Source organism: Rana temporaria, chromosome 4 (genome assembly GCF_905171775.1).
Source record: "Rana temporaria chromosome 4, aRanTem1.1, whole genome shotgun sequence".
NCBI lineage: Eukaryota > Metazoa > Chordata > Amphibia > Anura > Ranidae > Rana > Rana temporaria.
In genome coordinates, this window is record NC_053492.1 from 449,779,796 (window position 1) to 449,799,293 (window position 19,498).

Below are 19,498 nucleotides of genomic sequence, written 5' to 3' on the forward strand. Positions count from 1 at the left end.
AATGTATATTATATATGTATGTATGTATGTATATATATATATATATATGTATGTATATATATGTATGTATGTATATATGTATGTATATATATATATATATATATATATATATATATATATATATATATATATATATATACATACATACACCACACACCACACCACACACACACACACATATATATATATATATATATATATATATATATATATATATATATATATATATACACATACATACATATTTTAATTAAATTTTTAAAGCTACACTGCTAGTGTAAGCAAAAGACTCATTCATGGTCAGCTGTAAGGCTTCCATACATGGCTCAAATTTCACATCCCTTTTGGCACCTCTAGCTCGGCACAAGTTTTCGATCAAATGAGGGGCCAGCGGATATTGGTGGCTGAATAGCACTTCGATCCAATTGGATGCAGGTTCAGGCAGTGGCGGCTGGTGCTCCATCAGTCGGATTGGAGTTACACTCCAGAAACTCTGGGCTGTGAGAAAGGCACGCAAAGCAGCTACGCCCACTCCTCCCCTCTGCTGCCCATTCACAGAGGCCTTTGTATTTTTTTGAATGTGTTCACATAATGCCAAGGCTTCTGTAATTGGGCAGGATGAGGAGAGGGGTGGGCATAGCTGCTTTGCGTGCCTTTCTCCCTTTTTACAGCTCAAGTGTCTGGAGTGTTATTCCCAGCAGAGCAATAAACCTGTCAGATATAAATAATATAAATAAGCCCAGGAGATGTCATGCACCTCCTCTGACTTAATGGGTAAGTAAGGAGAATCAGTGCCAGGCTCCCAGAACTCCAGCGATCGCTGTTTTCTGGCAGTACTATAAAGATGTCAGATGTAAATAGAGCTAGGCCCAGAAGGTGTCATGCACCTCTCTGGACTTAACTCATAGTGTGCCTCCTTTTTTTAATATAAGAGCTGGAATTCAGCTTTAAATGGCAGTTTTACAGCATGCATATTTTCAAACGTATGCAGCAAAACCCATTCTCCATAAGACCATGTGGTTCTGTGATGCCGTTTTTCTGAAGTTTCAGAACTTGGACTGTTAAATTGTTCTGTTTTTATATCTAGTTTGAGCGTGGCCGGAATAACTTTTATAGCCTTTGTTTTTCTTTTTTCTGTTTAGCCACATATTGACTTTGTTTTTTGTTTTTTCCTAGCACAAAAAGAAAATGAAGAACGAGTCTTCAGGGAGCGAATGCGCCCCAGAAAACGGCAGGGTGCAGTGCGGCGTAGGGTCCATCAGGTCAATGGGCACAAATTTATGGCAACATACCTTAGGCAACCAACGTACTGCTCACACTGCAGAGATTTTATATGGTAAGTTACACGTCCCTGGTGCATGATGGGAATTTTATGCAGCGATGAATGCTTTGTGCCAGCTTTACTAAGGGATAGTTTCATGTTTTAGTGAGAACATTAGTATGCTGTAGATGAAAATGCACTTTTGTGATTACTGGCAGAAGTATAAGTGCATTTGAGATTAGTGGAGTGAACCCCGACTTTCTATACAGGTGTGACGATGAACAACCAGCAGCAGACAGTCAATAGTCACTGAACCTACTGGGCCATATACCTATAGATCAGGGATATGCAATTAGCGGACCTCCAGCTGTTGCAGAACTACAAGTCCCATGAGGCATAGCAAGACTCGGACAGCCACAAGCATGACACCCAAAGGCAGAGGCATGATGGGAATTGTAGTTTTGCAACATCTGGAGGTCTGCTAATTGCATATCCCTGCTGTAGATAAAGCCTGATTGGCTGTGTCCTTTTAAAGCGGTGGTTCACCCTTAGAGGGCATTTTTTAGCCTTAGATGGATGCTCGTTTTTACTAGGGGGATCGGCTATTTGTTTTAAAATATGAGCATTACTTACCTGTTTACGAGATGCATCCTCTCCGTCGCTTCCGGGTATGGGCTGCGGGAATGGGCGTTCCTTCTTGATTGACAGTCTTCCGAGAGGCTTCCGACGGTCGCATCCATCGCGTCACGATTTTCCGAAAGAAGCCGAACGTCGGTGCGCAGGCGCAGTATAGAGCCGCACCGACGTTCGGCTTCTTTCGGCTACGAGTGACGCGATGGATGCGACCGTCGGAAGCCTCTCGGAAGCCTGTCAATCAAGAAGGAACGTCCGCTCCCGAAGACCCATACCCGGAAGCGACGGAAGAAGATGCAGCTCGAAAACGGGTAAGTACGGATCGTATTTTAATACAAATAGCCGATTCCCCTAGACCGAACGAGCAGGATGCTAAGGGGAAAAAAAAAAAAAAAGAAAAGAAATGGTTGAACTCCCGCTTTAAAGAAGTATCAGGTTGAAAAATCACAGCTATTTCCTACAGGTGACCAAGGGAATGAAGGACTCGGTCCAGTTCTGGTGTGTGGACATGTTGCTGAGCTAGCGTGTTGGTCAGCGCGTTCCCCCTTCTATCAACGTCTGACAATGCTGCTGACAAACAGGCCAATATTTAATTGACAGCCTTCATCTCTAGCAGGAGGTGCATGCCGGACAAGGGTTGCATCCCGAGAAACATTCAGGCAGCTGAGGAGGAAGGTATACAAACTATTTAGACACAGTCAGTGTAAGGCTGAAACTCTGCAAAATATTTTTTTACAGGAAGTATGGGCATGGCTACAGTGCTGTAGCTCTCCCATAAGAATTCCCATAAATTGGGCTTCATCCTAGGGTGGAGCTACAGCATAGTCCAAACAGAAATAAAAATGTATATTGATGCACAAGGGTGCTACCTTTACTTGGTCCCCTGTGGGGGAAGGGTTATCTAGGAGTTTTCAAATGTGATGATACTTCCTCTTTAAAGGAGAATTTGAGGTGGTTGCGTATTGTTTTCCAACAATCCATATTTGCCAAATCTGCAACTCAGTAATGTATAAGTCCTGAAAGCAGAACTTAACTATATCTGAGCACCACAAATGGAAAATGCTATTTGATAGAGTTTTAATATTAAAGCAAACTGCATATTTTGTTGAGAAATCACATTTAAAAACATTTCTAGCTGCATCCATCTTGAGTAGTGGCAGATGATTCATGTATCATTTACTTCCTGGAATCCATCTGCCCTTAGCTCAGGAATGCAGGCAGGAAGGTGTGCTTAACTGAGAAAGCCGCTCCTCCAGATGGAAAAAATAATGCCATGAAGACCCCTGAGATATATGGCATCATGTTGGCCTAGGCCAGAAACCAGGAAGTAACGAACTAAAGACATGTACAAAAAAGTAAATATGATGTACCTTGCTATCTGTTACTAATGATGGCCACATAAGAAATTAAAATAGTCCTTGATTGACAGAGTTTAGTTCCACCCTATGAAAACAAACCTTTAGGCTGGGTTCACACTTATGTGATGCCAGACATTGCATGTGATTCGCACTGCATTGCTGTGCATATCACAATACAGTACAATACGGTTTGTCTGGCTGAAATCGCAACACATTCGCACCAAAATGGTGCAGGGGTCCTCACTAGAACGCATCAGATCGCAGCGGGTGTTCAGACCCAGGCAATCTGATTCCACCTGATTTCACAGTTCGCATTGCGTTCTGCAAACCAATGTAGGGGTGTTATTAAAGCTAAGTTCCACTGAAAAATGGAACTTCCGCTTTTTGGAATCCCCCCCCCCCCTCCGGTGTCACAGGCGCCTTTCAGCGGGAGGAGGGAGCAGATACCTGTGTAATACAGGTATTTGCTCCCACTTCTGGGCATAGCTCATTGCGGTGATCGTGGTGACCTATGCAACGTCCGGCGCCTACTCCGCTGTCTTCTGGGAGGCACGCAGGTCCCAGAAGACAGCAGGGACCAGTGGAATCGTGCAGCGTGACTCGCGCATGTGCAGTAGGGAACCAGGAAGTGAAGCCGCAAGGCTTCATTTCCTGATTCCCTTACCGAAGATGGCGGTGGCAGCACCCAAGAGCCGAGGGAGAGATCGGCTTGGGGTGCCGACATTGCGGAAGCACACTCTGATAGGCGATTTATTTGAAACGAAATGAACAAAGGATAAAATCCAAAGCTGTATAACATCCAAAAGTTCATGCAACACTGCAATCAATGGTAGCCAGCTATGACTAAGCATCTATCCATGATGTGAAACATGTTAGCTTTTTTGTCCCCGGTGTCCACTTTCTACCATTGATTGCAGTGTTGCATGAACTTTTGGATGTTATACAGCTTTGGATTTTATCCTTTGTTCATTTTGTTTCAAATAAATCACCTATCAGAGTGCGGCAGTCCAGGAGCATTTACTTTTTCCACGGATTAGCGCAGAGTCTACACCTGTCAGTACTACAGGGCGGGAGCAAAGCATAGGTCGCAGGGCTTGGAGCGGTACTCTTTTTTTCCATTGCGGAAGCACAGCACAGGTATGTGTCCATATATTAAAAGTCGGCGGAACTCCGCTTTAACTTTTACATCGACACCCGCAGCGATTCGCAGAGAGCAGTGTGAACTGCCTGCGAGTCAGATGCGATGCAGGAACACAGGAATCTTGTGGGTTCCCGCATCGCACCAGTGTGAACCAAGACTAAAGAAGATATCTTGAATGACACACGAGTGACCCATCTGTATTTTTATCAGCAGACTTTAATTCATCCATATCTGTCCCTAAGCAGTCAATTCAGTTACAGAACAGCAATACATATATGAATGCTGCTGTGCAGGAGAGAGCGCCATGATCAGTGTGATATTTTGTGCTACTAAGCTCTCAGGAACGGACATATAATCCTCACTTCTCTGTCGGAGCTCCCTGGGGGGACCTGGCTGTAGTCCGGGGGTCAGACGGTTCTTCCTCTGCAGTATGCTTGGAGGGAAAGGATCAAACTACAAGTCTCTTCTGCTGAGCATTTATCCTGCTGACGTCTGAATCCTGCCAGCATCCATAACAGGAAGAGCGTCTTCACTTCAGGCGGCTTCCTGGAAGCTGCATTAGTCAACTGTGGCCAGTGTAGGAGACGTATTTGAAAAGACAAAGTGAAAAAGAAAAGTGGTCATTTCTGCTTTAGGGATCATAATCATCTCCAATAGAGTGCAACTCCATGTAACATGTACAGGGCTGGTGCAAGGATTTTTGCCAACTCAGGCGAAGGTGCATTTTGCCGCCCCCCCGGCACGCACGCACGCACAGGGCACAACACATCAGGGCATAGCACATCAGGGTACAGCACACCAGGCCACATCAGGGTAAAGGGCACAGCACATCAGCACGACACACAACATTGAGGCACAGCAGACTGGGGCATGGGACATCAGGACACATGGCACATCAGGGCACTTGGCGCACATTGGGGCATATTGGCACACATTGGGGCATATTGGAGCACATTGGGGCATATTGGAGCACATTGGGGCATATTGGAGCACATTGGGGCACAGCGTTTATCTGGCAGCCAGTATGCAGGAAGCATCTGTGATAAGTTCTCTCTAATGTCACGCTGCCCCGGCGGCCTCTCCTTTTCTCGTCCATCCCAGATGATGTCTCAAGCAAATGGTGATGGACGAGAAGAGAGGAGGGGCCGCCAGGGCAGCGTGACATGAGAGAGAACCTATCACACACACTGCCAGTGTGGCTGCAGTGCTCCCCTCCCTCCTCCTCTACACTTCACACACAGCAGGCATCTCCCGCTGTGTGTATCGGAGCTTAGTGTGAAAACTTTGGCCGCGCTGTGAGAACAGTCCCGCCCTCCTCCTAGATCAGCTTGTGTGATAGACGCATTGTTCTGCCTATCACACAAGCTGATCTAGGAAGAGGGCAGGACTTTTCTCACAGCTCGGCCAAAGTTAACACACTAAGCTCCAATACACACAGCGGGAGATGCCTGCTGGGACTCACAGAGACGAGAGAGACACTGACACAGTGACACTGTCAATTTTCCGCCCTGTTCCCTGGCGCCGTAAGGCAAGTGCCCATGTTGCCTTGCGCTAGCACCGGCCCTGAACATGTATTCATAGGTGTGTGAAGCCTATTGCATTAGGGTGTGCACCCCAAAGCTTGAACTCACATTCGTGTGTCATATATAATGACCCTGACACATTTATCTCCCTGCCGGCACAGTAGAAGAGAGTAAACACTTCTCCCTCTTACCGTCTCAACCATAAGAGATCTTTTACCATTTGCCTGCTGCTGTACAGAGCGATAAGGTTAATGCACACTAGGTGATTAGGGTGTGCCCAGGCCCACCCGGGATACCCTGTGCACACACCTATGCATGTATTTATTTATTACAGGTATTTATCTAGAACTGGCTATTTACATATTGTTCATTCACATCAGTCCCTGCCCTCAAGGATAAGGTGACCAGATTTTAAAAATGAAATCCAGGGACATATTTTTTCTTTACTAGTAATGGCGGCTATCAGCGACTCTCTGCCCGTCGCCACCCGCCTCACAAGTCTTACTCTCCGGGCCCCGGCTACTACTGGTTGGGGAGTGGAGGAAGATCACTCTGCCAGGGAAGGCAAGGAGATAGGCAGGTGGCTGGCCAGGATTTGAGCCAAGGCAGAAGAAGATGCGAGTGGAGCTGAATGGACATGCGCCCGAAACTGAAAAATTATTCCCTCCGCTCCGACCAGCACATGATCATCAGAAGGGGGCACAGATAATGGGAAAAATACAACCCCCCTATGCTAGTAGGCATGGCGGAGCGGGGGTGTGTAATTCTAATTTTTTTAGTTTTATTCTGCACTGACTGTCTTTGAAATTGCCCCTGTCCCCTATTAAATCTGGGGACAAAACCAGGGACAGACTTGGTCCGGGGACAGTGTCCTCAATCAGGGGTCTGTCCCCTGAAACTGGGGATGTCTGGTCACCCTACTCAAGGAGCTTACGATTGAAGGTCCCTAACTCACATTCATACATGCACATTCTAGGAGCAGCTGAGACAGGAATCAATTCTTCTGGCATGTTTTTGCAGTTTGGAAGGAAACGAGCACAGGGAGAACCTGCAGATACAATGCAAATAATGTCCTGGCCAGGATTCGGATTGAGGACCTCCATTGCTAGAAGGCACTAACCGCCAAGGCTGCGTTCACGTTGTAGGCCAGGGTTCCTCCAGAGGGTTTCTCAGTGTTCATTGAGCAATGAGCAATTTCTACCTACTACTACTACACTGTGTGTAGCTGGCTGTTGCAGTTCTGACCTGTGAAATTTTCATATTGGAAAGGGAGCAAAGCTGCAACAGCCAGCTACACATGGTGCAGATTGAGGCTGTGTCTGTAAAAGAACCAAACCTCAGCTGTGTGCACTGTGGGAAGGGGCAGCTCCTTTGAGAGCCCTGCTAGCAGTGACCGCATTCTTTGCTCTACTGACCGCTGTCCTATGCCCTGCTTGCCCCATCCTTTGCCCTACTGACTTCATCCTATACCCTGCTGACCCCATTCTTTGCCCCATTGACCGCATGCTACGCCCTACTGACTCTGTCCTCTGCCTTGCTGACCGCATCCCCTGCTCCACTGACCCCATGCTTTGCCCTTCTGACCCCTGTCTTGAATCCTGCTGGTCCCATCCTCTGTCCTATGTCCCGCTGACCCCATCCTTCACCCCATTGACCACATATGTGGCACTTGGACGAATCAGGTCTCAGGGACTGATGAGGAAGCCGCAGATGCTCGCTGTGAAAAGCTGCAGCTTCCTCATTAGACCCTGAGACAAGAATGGTATGCCGTGGCTGGGACAAATTTAGGGGGGCGCCCAAATTTTTTGTCTTGCCTAAGGCAGCACAAAATCAAAATACACCACTGATTACAGTAACAGACAGTATTAGACATTTAAAGACTTTCATGACACTTGGCACTAGAGCTAGTTAAAGGGGACGATTTATGTCTATGGTAACTTCTTATTGTGTTCTGTATGCTGTGTGTTTTTAAAGGGGAATGCCAAAATTCCACTTTATAAGGTATCTTATATTGCTTTATGCATAGCCAAAAATGTTATTTATTTATGGAGAGAGTAGAGAAGACTTAATTTTTTTTCTGCCTGTGCCACTAGAGAGATGTCCCTACATTTTTTGTCCTGGAGGCCCAGCAAGAAATGAGAAGAGATCTAACCCTTCGCTACCCAACCTAAAGGATATGTTCACCTTTTTCTAAAATAATAAATTATACACATGTTTTGCATGTAAAAAAAACTGTGCACATATTTTTTTTTTTTTTTTACATGGAACTTGTAAAGGATTGCACTTGCGATCAGTAGATCGTAGGTCCAATGTCAGGCCACTGCAGATAGTTACTGAAGAGCAGGAACAATTGACAAACTACGAGGGCGCCTTCGCAGTACATTGAGAGTTAAACCCTTCTGTCGGGGTGGAAGGTGGAGCTTGTAGTTGATTCCTTCACAGAATTCTGTGAATGAATGATATGGCTGTTTGGGTGAAGCTGTTTTTTAATTGTGACAGCAGGTCTAGGGAGAGGATCCCTCGCCCAATGTCACAGTGGTGAATCAGAGGTGAGTGGTAGTGAACTTAAAAATTGCTTTTTTGGTAGATAACAGGTGTGACCACTGGAAGATGCCCCTCGCCTCCTTTTTCTGTTTGATGGTCAAATGTTGGATTTCCCATCACTTATTGAATCAGAGACCATGGTCGCCAGGGCAGATAGAGAGGTTGAAACTCCCAATTTGGGGTGCAAAAAGTAAAACCTGACATGGGCCTTTTAACATTTCCCAACTCTTCAGAGCTAAAAATTAAAACAATTTGGCTTTACATACCCTTTAATCTTGGGGATATGTAGAAGTGTGATTTAGGATAACTATTTACCGGTATTTAGAAGCCATTCACCTTGTTCCCAGCCATGTCCCTTACAGGTGCTGCTTTTACTTTGGATCATAGAAGGAATGGTTGGCACTTGGGATGACATCTGGTAACTATCTTCCTTTATTGCAAAAGCATGTACACTGGTTTCCAAACGGGCAACGCGTTTCAACCGTCAGGCCTTAATCATGACTGATATAAAATGTCATAACCAACATTTTAAAGCGGGGGTTCACCCTAAAAGAATTATATACAATTACATCCAGCATACTTCGGATATGTAAAGTATGCTGGACTTTTTTTTTTTCCGGGGCACATACCGTTTAAAAGTTATTTTTCATCCGACTTCCGGGTTCTCTCTGCTGCGGGGGAATCGGCGTTCCTAGGCAGCGGTGTAGATGATTGATGTGCTGTTATGGCGCGTCACGCTTTCCGAAAATATCCGAGCTGGACTCGGCTCTGTACGGCACCTGCGCAGTCGGCTCTACACGGCAGGCGCAGGCGCCGTACAGAGCCAAGTCCAGCTCGGATATTTTTGGAAAACGTGACGCGCCATAACAGCACATCAACCATCTACACCGCTGCCTAGGAATGCCTATTCCCCGTGGCAGAGAGAACCCAAACTGAGTGAAACAGAACTTTTAAACGCTATGTGCCCCGAAAAAAAAAAAAAAGTCCAGCATACTTTACATATCCGAAGTATGCTGGATGTAATGGTGAATAGATGTTTTTTAGGGTGAACCTCCGCTTTAAATAGTGCACTAAAGGGTCACATGACCAAAAAGGACAGGTAAGTTAAAATACCATGTACAATATACAAAACCTGAGGGAAAAAGAGGGCTAAATCAGTATACCTATAAAAAAGATATATTTAATCTAGCATGATGCAATAAAATTAAGAATAATACATTAAGAGGCTCCTACTAATAAGACTAAATACCAACACGCATATTCCATGCATACATATTAGCAGGCTTTTCTTTGCTGTAAGAATTGTTTTTATGTCACTCATTGATTGTCTTTTTCATTCGCAGGGGTGTAATAGGGAAACAGGGATATCAATGTCAAGGTAAGGAAAAGTTCCTGAAAATGCTGTGATTTACCAAGTCCCGTAGTTTCTGTATATGGCCTTCAGGGCTCATTCATACCATGTTCTTTGAGCTACGTTGCTCTCCATAGATCAACACAAGGGCACATTGAAACTATCCTACAGCGCCTTGAAAAAGTATTCATACGACTTGAAATTTTCCATATTTTTCATGTAACAACCAAAAATGTAAATGTATTTTATTGGGATTTTATGTGATAGACCAACACAAAGTGGCACATAATTGTGAAGTGGAAGGAAAATGATAAATGGTTTCAAAATGTTTTACAAATATCTGAAAAGTGTGGCGTACATTTATATTCAGCCCCCTTTACTCTGATACGCCTAACTAAAATCTAGTTAAACCAATTGCCTTCTGAAGTCACCTAATTGGTAAATAGAGTCCACCTGTGTGCAATTTTATCTCAGTATAAATGCAGCTGTTCTGTGGAGGCCTCAAAGGTTTGTTAGAGAACCTTGGTGAACAAACCGCATCATGAAGGCCAAGGAACACACCAGACAGGTCAGGGATAAAGTTGTGGAGAAGTTTAAAGCAGGGTTAGGGTATAACATAAAAAATATCTCAAAGCTTTGAATATCTCACGGATTACTGTTCTATCCATCATCTGAAAATGGAAAGAGTATGGCACAACTGACATGGCCGTCCACCTAAACTGAGAGGCCGGGCAAGGAGAGCATTAATCAGAAAAGCAGCCAAGAGGCCCATGGTAACTCTGGAGGAGCTGCAGAGATCCACAGCTCAGGTGGGAGAATCTGTCCACAGGACAACTATTAGTCGTGCTCTCCACAAATCTGGCCTTTATGGAAGAGTGGCAAGAAGAAAGCCATTGTTGAAAGAAATCCATAAGAAGCCCCTTTCAGTTTGTGAGAAGCCATGTGGGGGACACAGTAAACATGTGGAAGAAGGTGCTCTGGTCAGATGAGACCAAAATTGAACTTTTTGGCCTAAAAGCAAAACGCTATGTGTGGTAGAAAACTAACACTGAGCATCACCCTGAACACACCATCCCCACCGTGAAACATGGTGGTGACAGCATCATGTTGTGGGGTTGCTTTTCTTCAGCAGGGGCAGGGAAGCTGGTCAGAGTTGATGTGAAGATGGATGGAGCCAAATACAGGGCAATCTTAGAAGGAAACCTCTTAGGCCGCGTACACACGGTCGATCCATCCGATGAGAATGGTCCGACGGACCGTTTTCATCGGTTCACCGCTGAAGCAGACTGATGGTCTGATGTGCGAACACACCATCAGTTCAAAAACCGATCGGGTCAGAACGCGGTGACGTAAAACACAAGACGTGCTGAAAAAAACGAAGTTCAATGCTTGCAAGCATGCGTCGACTTGATTCTGAGCATGCGCGGGTTTTGAACCGATGCTTTTGTGTACTAACCATCGGTTTTGACCGGTGGTCAGCCGTCCATTGGTTCGATTTTAAAGCAAGTTCTAAAACTTTGGTCTGAAGGACAAAAGTCTGCTGGGTCGTACACACGGTCGGTTTGGACCAATGAAACTGGACTTCGGTCCGTTGGACCGGTCGTGTGTACGCGGCCTTAGAGTCTGCAAAAGACTTGAGACTGGGGCGGAGGTTCACCTTCCAGCAGGACAACAACTCTAAACATACAGCCAGAGCTACAATGGGAATGGCTTAGATCAAAGCATATTCAAAGTCCAAACCTAAATCCCATTGAGAATCTGTGGCAAGACTTGATAATTGCTGTTCACAGACGCTCTCCATCCAATCTGACAGAGCTTGAGCTATTTTGCAAAGAATGGGCAAAAATGTCCCTCTCTAGATGTGTAAAGCTGGTAGAGACATCCCCAAAAAGACTTGCAGCTGTAATTGCAGTGAAATATGATTCTACAAAGTATTGACTCCGGGGGGATGAATACAAATGTACCCCACACTTTTCACATATTTATTTGTAAAATAATTTGAAAACCATTTATCATTTTCCTTCCACTTCAAAATGATGTGCCACTTTGTTGGTCTATGATAGGGGTGCCCAACCTTTTGAAGAGCGAGGGCCACTTAAGCAACTTGGTAATCAGTCGCGGGCCACAAAGAGCGGAGCGGATCGGTGATGGGTCACGGCTACTCTATAGGCCCTCCGATCCGCCCAGATGGAAGGCGACAAATGTTTTTCGGATTGCTTGCCAACCCACCATTCCAGAGCAGGAGGTCGCGGGCCACATCAGAGGGCTCCGGGGGCCACATGTGGCCCCCGGGCCACTGGTTGGCCACCCCTGGTCTATGACATAAAACCCCAAATAAATACATTTACATTGTTGGTTGTAACATGACAAAATGTGGGAAATTTCAAAGGGTGTGAATACTTTTTCCATGCACTGTACATTTTTTTTTTACTAACAGTGTTAGTTTAGAAGCGTTATCTAATATAAAACACATCAAAATCCAATTCACTGAGCTATACCCATCTTTATTCCTCATAATAATCCTTATTTTTTAGCAATGGCAAGCAGTAAAAGCTGAAAATATCATCCACATGGTTGAAAATGACAGGCATTTTGGCAATAAAACATAAAGTACAGCTTAGTGAGTTGCATAAAAAAAAACGATACTTGCTGGCACATGGGAAAGGTAAGTGTAGTTTTTTGAGATTTACTGTCTGGGAAAGCTGGCCGGGGATGTGAAGAGTGTGGAAAATCTCCATGTCTGCCAGATTTTATTTCTCATGCTTTGCGTTGGGCATCTTCTCTCCTCCCCGTCTGCCCCGTGTTGAGCCGTTACTTTTTGTGTATTTACAATTTTTATAATACAAATATCCTCCACCCCGTATAAGAGCTTAAAGCGGAGGTTCACCCTAATAACATGTATATCTGACCAACTCCCTTATATTCGTAATTATTTTTTTATGCTTTACGTACCTTGTAATCCATTTTTTCAATCTACTTCTCCCCGCGGGAGTAGGCGTTTTTATGCCTAGGGGGATTGTCATCTGGGAGGTCGCCCAGATGATTGACGTCTGTTCCCCCCCGGCGGATAAGCCCCGCCCCCGTATTGGGTAGGCGCGCACGAGTTACGGGGTTTCTGAAAAAAGCCGAACATGCGGAGATGTGAGTCGGCTCTATTCGGCTTCTTTCGGAAACCTCGTAGCTCGTGCGCGCCTACGCAATACGGGGGCGGGGCCTTATCCGCCGGGAGGAACAGACGTCAGTCATCTGGGCGACCTCCCAGATGACAATCCCCCTAGGCATAGAAACACCTACTCCCGCGGGGAGAAGTAGATTGAAAAAATGGATTACAAGGTACGTAAAGCATAAAAAAAAAACAATTGCGGACAGTACTTGTTAAGAATAGGGTTGTCCCGATATCGGTATCGGGACCGATACCGAGTATTTGCGGGAGTAAATTCCCCCGATGCCTGAATAGAATACTTGCCCGCCGCCGCTGCATACCGCAAAGCCGTCGCTGCCGCATTAATAAGCGTGCGGGGAACATTACAGGCAGCTTTAGTTTGAATAGCTGTATTCCCCGCCGCGCCGTGTATAGACACTCCCCCTTGCTCTGGATTGGACAGATCTGTCCAATCCCGAGCAAGTGTCTATACACGGCGCAGCAAGAAATGGACAGCTATTCAAACGAAAGTTGCCTGTAATGTTCCCCGCACGCTGATTAATGCGGCAGCGGCGGCATCATCATCTACTAGGTATGGGGGACATGGCTGCATATATGTGGGGGGACATGGCTGCATATATGTGGGGGGACATGGCTGCATATATGTGGGGGGACATGGCTGCATATATGTGGGGGGACATGGCTGCATATATGTGGGGGGACATGGCTGCATATATGTGGGGGGACATGGCTGCATATATGTGGGGGGACATGGCTGCATATATGTGGGGGGACATGGCTGCATATATGTGGGGGGACATGGCTGCATATATGTGGGGGGATATGGCTGCATATATGTGGGGGGACATGGCTGGATATATGTGGGGGGACATGGCTGCAATATGTAGGGGGACATGGCTGCATATATGTGGGGGGACATGGCTGCATATATGTGGGGGGACATGGCTGGATATATGTGGGGGGACATGGCTGCAATATGTGGGGGGACATGGCTGCAATATGTGGGGGGACATGGCTGGATGTATGTGGGGGGACATGGCTGGATATAAGTGGGGGGACATGGCTGGATATAAGTGGGGGGACATGGCTGGATATAAGTGGGGGGACATGGCTGGATATATGTGGGGGGACATGGCTGGATATATGTGGGGGGACATGGCTGGATATATGTGGGGGGACATGGCTGGATATATGTGGGGGGACATGGCTGGATATATATGGGGGGACATGGCTGCAATATGTGGGGGGACATGGCTGGATATATGTGGGGGGATATGGCTGGATATATGTTGGGGGACACGGCTGGATATATGTGGGGGGACATGGCTGCAATATGTGGGGGGACATGGCTGCATTTGGGGACACATTTAAAAAAAAAAAGTATCGGTATTCGATATCGGCGAGTACATGAAAAAAAGTATCGGTACTTGTACTCGGTCCTAAAAAAGTGGTATCGGGACAACCCTAGTTACGAATATAAGGGAGTTGGTCAGATATACATGTTATTAAGGTGAACCTCCGCTTTAATGTTGAACTCCAGGGGGAAAAAAAATTAAACTCCCCTTGCAGTGGGGATCCAACTGCCCTGCAAGGGTTAAATGCTTGTTTTTGAATGGGGTCGCTTTATATGGCATTTTTAATGACGGCCAGCGCTTACCTCTTTTCTCTGATGCTTTAAGTAGTAGGTGGGTCCTCGGTGTCCTGATTTACAATGTAGGACTGCTGTTCCTGCATTGTGTGTGGCGACATCAGACTGCCACCGCTGGATGACACACTGAAGATGATAAAAGCACAAAAAAAAATAAAAAAAATAACCAAGAAACAAATCCAATGTCCAAGTAGAGTGTTTAGTCGGTTACGGACCGCCCGCGCAGATATACATGCGGCAGGGTGGCCCTCCTGTGCGAAATCACGTACCTGTGCATGATTCTGGGTGCACGGAGTCTGGGGACACTGCGGGAGCCAATCGGTGGGTCCGACGGAGCCGATGTCTAACGGGACTTGCCGATCGTTCTTAGGAGAGGCAGAACAGTGGTATGTCTAAGGCAGACAGCCATCCGGTGTGCGTAGAAGATGGGGATCACTGATTTCTGTCTTTCCCCAGTCAAAGCACATCCCCCGCATTTGGCAAGCACTCCCTAGGAGCACATTTAAAGTGGATGTAAACCACTTTTTTTGATGTCACAATGTAGAGTATAAGATTTCCTACCATCTGTGCCCAGTCTTGCCACACAGAGTTAATCCAGCTCTGAGAAATCCTATTTTATTGTTCAGTGAAAATTAACAGACTTCCAGATAAAAACCTGTCTAAATAAAAAGTCCTTTCCTCTCTCCTTGCTTTGAGTGACAGGTTATTTACATATCTAGCTTGGACATGTTTATCATATGTTATGTTATGTTTATCATAATATGAGGTGATCTACAGTATAAAAAGTGAGAAATCCACCCCTCCCCCACATAACACATCCTGGTAATAGACCATAAACTGTGATTCACCTCATATTGTGATAAACATGTCCAAGCTAGATATGTAAATAACCTCTCACTCAAAGCAAGGAGAGAGGAAAGGACTTTTTATTTAGACAGGTTTTTATCTGGAAGTCTGTTAATTTTCACTGAACAATAAGAGGATTGCTCAGAGCTGGATTAACTCTGTGTGGCAAGACTGGGCACAGATGATAGGAAATCTTATACTCTACATTGTGACATCCAAAAAAAAATTTGGGGTTTACATCCACTTTAAGTCTTTGATCACACCTGATGTTAAAGGGGTTGTAAAGGTTTGTTTTTTATTTTCTAAATAGGTTCCTTTAAGCTAATGCATTGTTGGTTCACTTACCTTTTCCTTCCATTTCCCTTCTAAATGTTTTTTTTTTCTTTGTCTGAATTTCTCACTTCCTGTTCCCCCTCGGTAAGCTGTTCTGGCTGACTACCCACCGCTCGGATGATGGTGGAAAGCTTACTGAGGAGAAACAGGAAGTGAGAAATTCAGACAAAGAAAGAAAAACATTTAGAAGGGAAATGGAAGGAAAAGGTAAGTGAACCAACAATGCACTAGCTTAAAGGGGTGGTTCCCCCTAAAAAAATGTCGAACAATACATTGAGAAGACTGCTTACACTGCGGGTAGGCTGGCTTTTTTATTTATTTTTTTCGTACATACCTCGATATCGCCGTTTCATCCCTCGGCTTCCGGGTATGAGTCTTGCTGCACCTAGTTGATTGACGTTCCTCCGACCGGTGCATACTGCGCGTCACGACTTTCCAACAGAAGCTGAACGTCATTGCGCAGGCGCCGTATAGAGTCGGCTCTATACGGCGCCTGCGCAGCGACGTTCGGCTTCTTTCGGAAAGTCGTGACGACAAGTATGCGTCGGTCGGAGGAACGTCAATCAACTAGGAACGCCCAGACCCACAAGAATCATACCCGGAAGCCGAGGGATGAAACGGCGATATCGAGGTATGTACGGAAAAAAAAAAAAACAGCCTAACCGCAGTGTAACCAGTCTTCCGAATGTATTGTTAGAATTTTTTTTTAGGGGGAACCACCCCTTTAAAGGAACCTATTTAGAAAATAAAAAAGGAACCTTTACAACCTCTTGCCTATCATCACAGTGACAGTGCATTTTTTTTAGAACTGATCACTGTATTCGTGTCACTGGTCCCCAAAAATTGTCGGGTGTCCCGATTTTTTGAAAAACAAAGGAAAGGGTTTTCAGATCAAATCCAGAGACCAGTGTGTAGAATGACATCAACATTCAATACACTTGCAATATAGGGGTACCGACTCACCTGATGTGGGTGCCAACTTTTCCGTTTTGTCTTGAACTCAATTAAGTAGAAAAGGGGGGGGGGAGAAGGGTAAAGACCCATAAAGTTCAGATAGTGACAAAGGGATGGGGCAGACAGTGATCTCCACCAATATAAGAAATTTCCTTGATTGCTTAAATATAATATATGAAAATGGCATAGAGATAATGTGCAGAGTATATAGAATTACCACTAGTGTGTCCGCTGCAATGACGCAGTCCCGCTAGAAATCACTGATCGCAGCCAATACTGGTAAAAAAAAAAAAAAAAAAATGTAATTGTATCCCATAGTGTGTAGATCAGGCATGTCCAAAGTCTGGCCCGCGGGCCAATTGCGGCCCGCGTTCCGGTTTAATGTGGCCCCCCTGGTAATTTGGATATACATATCTTTTTTGGCCCCCATATACTGTATTTATCAGCGCTGCCTCGAAGGGGACAGGGAGGGGGCGGGACGAGCGCCATCAGATTACATACTGTAGAATCTCGTCTGTAATTGGAAGTCCTGTCTCCTGGGTCTCCTGACTGTTCTGTCTATCATAGGAGGCGGGACTTTGTATTAAAGAGGCAGCCATGTAAACAGGAGATTCTCCTGTATGTTATCTGTTGGCGGTCGTCCCGCAACCCCTGCCTGTCCCCTCCGGGGCTGCAAATGGGCATCAATCAGGCTGCATTCATGGCAATGGTGAGGCTGCATTCATGGCAATGGTTAGGCTGCATTTATGGCAATGGTTAGGCTGCATTTATGGCAATGGTTAGGCTGCATTTATGGCAATGGTTAGGCTGCATTCATGGCAATGGTGAGGCTGCATTCATGGCAATGGTGAGGCTGCATTCATGGCAATGGTGAGGCTGCATTCATGGCAATGGTGAGGCTGCAGTTGGGCACTGATTAGGCTGCATTTATGGGCACTGACCCTTATTTTGCTTCAAAGTTATTTAAAATGTATTTTTTTTCCTGAATCTTGCCTCTTAAAGTGAAGGTGCGTGTTGTACGCCGATAAATACGGTATATCCAAATAACACGCCCAAGCTCATCTCTTCACCACACACAGCCACAAAGGCAAGAGAATTCTTGTTGGGCCGTGTATTAGTGCTCAGACGAACACACTTAGACCGAATTTTAATGGTTCAAAGAATGTCAGGCAAAATGGTCGGCCCCCAGGCATGTTCACTTTATCAAATCTGGCCCTCTTTGAAAAAAGTTTGGACACCCCTGGTATAGATGCTGCAATCAATCCATATAGGCTTATTGGGAATTTTTTCCCCAGATCTCATATATGAGGACCTGTCATGCTTTTTTCTATTACAAGGGATATTTATAGTCCTTGTAATAGTAATAAAAGTGATACATTTTTTTTTTATTTCAGTGTAAAAAATTATAAAATAAAAATAAATAAGAAAACCCCCAAAAAAATGTTTTAAAGCGCCCCGTCCCGACGAGCTTGCGTGCAGAAGTGAACGTATACGCGAGTAGCGCCCGCATATGAAAACGGTGTTCAAACCACACAAGTGAGGTATCGCCGTGATCGTTAGAGCGAGAGCAATAATTCTAGCCCTAGACCTCCTCTGTAGCTCAAAAATTGAAACCTATAGAATTTTTTAAACGTCGCCTATGGAGATTTTTAAGGGTAAAAGTTTGACGCCATGCCACGAGCGGGCGCAATTTTTAAGCGTGACATGTTGGGTATCATTTTACTTGGCGTAACATTATCTTTCACAATATATAAAAACATTGGGCCAAATTTATTGTCTTATTTTTTAATTCAAATAAGTGAATTTTTTCCAAAAACAGTGCGCTTATAAGACCGCTGCGCAAATACGGTGTGACAAAAAGTATTGCAATGACCGCCATTTTATTCTCTAGTCTAGGGTGTTAGAAAAAATATATATATAATGTTTGCGGGTTTTAAGTAATTTTTTTGCAAAAAAAACTGTTTTAGTCTTGTAAACACCAAATCTGAAAAACACCTTCTGTCCTTAAAGTGGAGGTTCACCCAAAAAAAAATCAATTTTTAACATTAGATTGAGGCTAATTACAGGAAGCAGAATCGGGTGTTTTTTTTTAAAATCAATGCAGTACTTACCGTTTTAGAGATAGATGTTCTCCGTGGCTTCCGGGTATGGGCTGCGGGACTGGGCGTTCCTATTTGATTGACAGCCTTCCGACCGTCGCATACAGCGCGTCACCAGTTTCCCAAAGTAGCCGAACGTCGGTGCGCAAACGCCGTATAGAGCCGCACCGGCGTTCGGCAACTCGTGACGCGCTGTATGCGACCGTCGGAAGGCTGTCAATCAAATAGGAACGCCCATTCCCGAAGACCATACCCGGAAGCGGCGGAAAACATCTATCTCTAAAATGGTAAGTACTGCATTGATTTAAAAAAAACACCCGATTCTGCTTCCTGTAATTAGCCTCAATCTAATGTTAACATTTTTTTTCCGGGTGAACCCCCGCTTTAAGTGGTTAAAGTCCATATGAGTTTATGGCAGTTCATATAGGAATTCACACTTTTTTTTCTGCTTCTCTCTTCCAAATGGGATCTGGGAACTTTCCCAACAATACCATGTAAATTAAAAAAGAAAAAACACAGGATAGAAGGTTCCACTCCTGTATGGAATATGGTGAAAAGTGGTGAGCTCTCTTTTTGTGCTTTCTCCATCTGTGCGCATCGGTAAACTTGCTAGAGACCCCTGAATATTTTATTGAATTTGCCCA

The 19,498-nt window shown here is 45.0% G+C and overlaps 1 protein-coding gene across 1 annotated transcript in view; it reads left to right on the forward strand.

The window, feature by feature from the left end:
• Positions 1 to 19,498, forward strand: part of PRKCE (protein kinase C epsilon) — a 491,004-nt gene that overhangs the window by 268,785 nt on the left and 202,721 nt on the right. The window contains exons 3-4 of the mRNA XM_040351558.1: positions 1,177 to 1,336; positions 9,804 to 9,838. Coding sequence (XP_040207492.1) covers positions 1,177 to 1,336; positions 9,804 to 9,838 — 195 coding nt within the window. The remainder of the gene's footprint in view (positions 1 to 1,176; positions 1,337 to 9,803; positions 9,839 to 19,498) is intronic.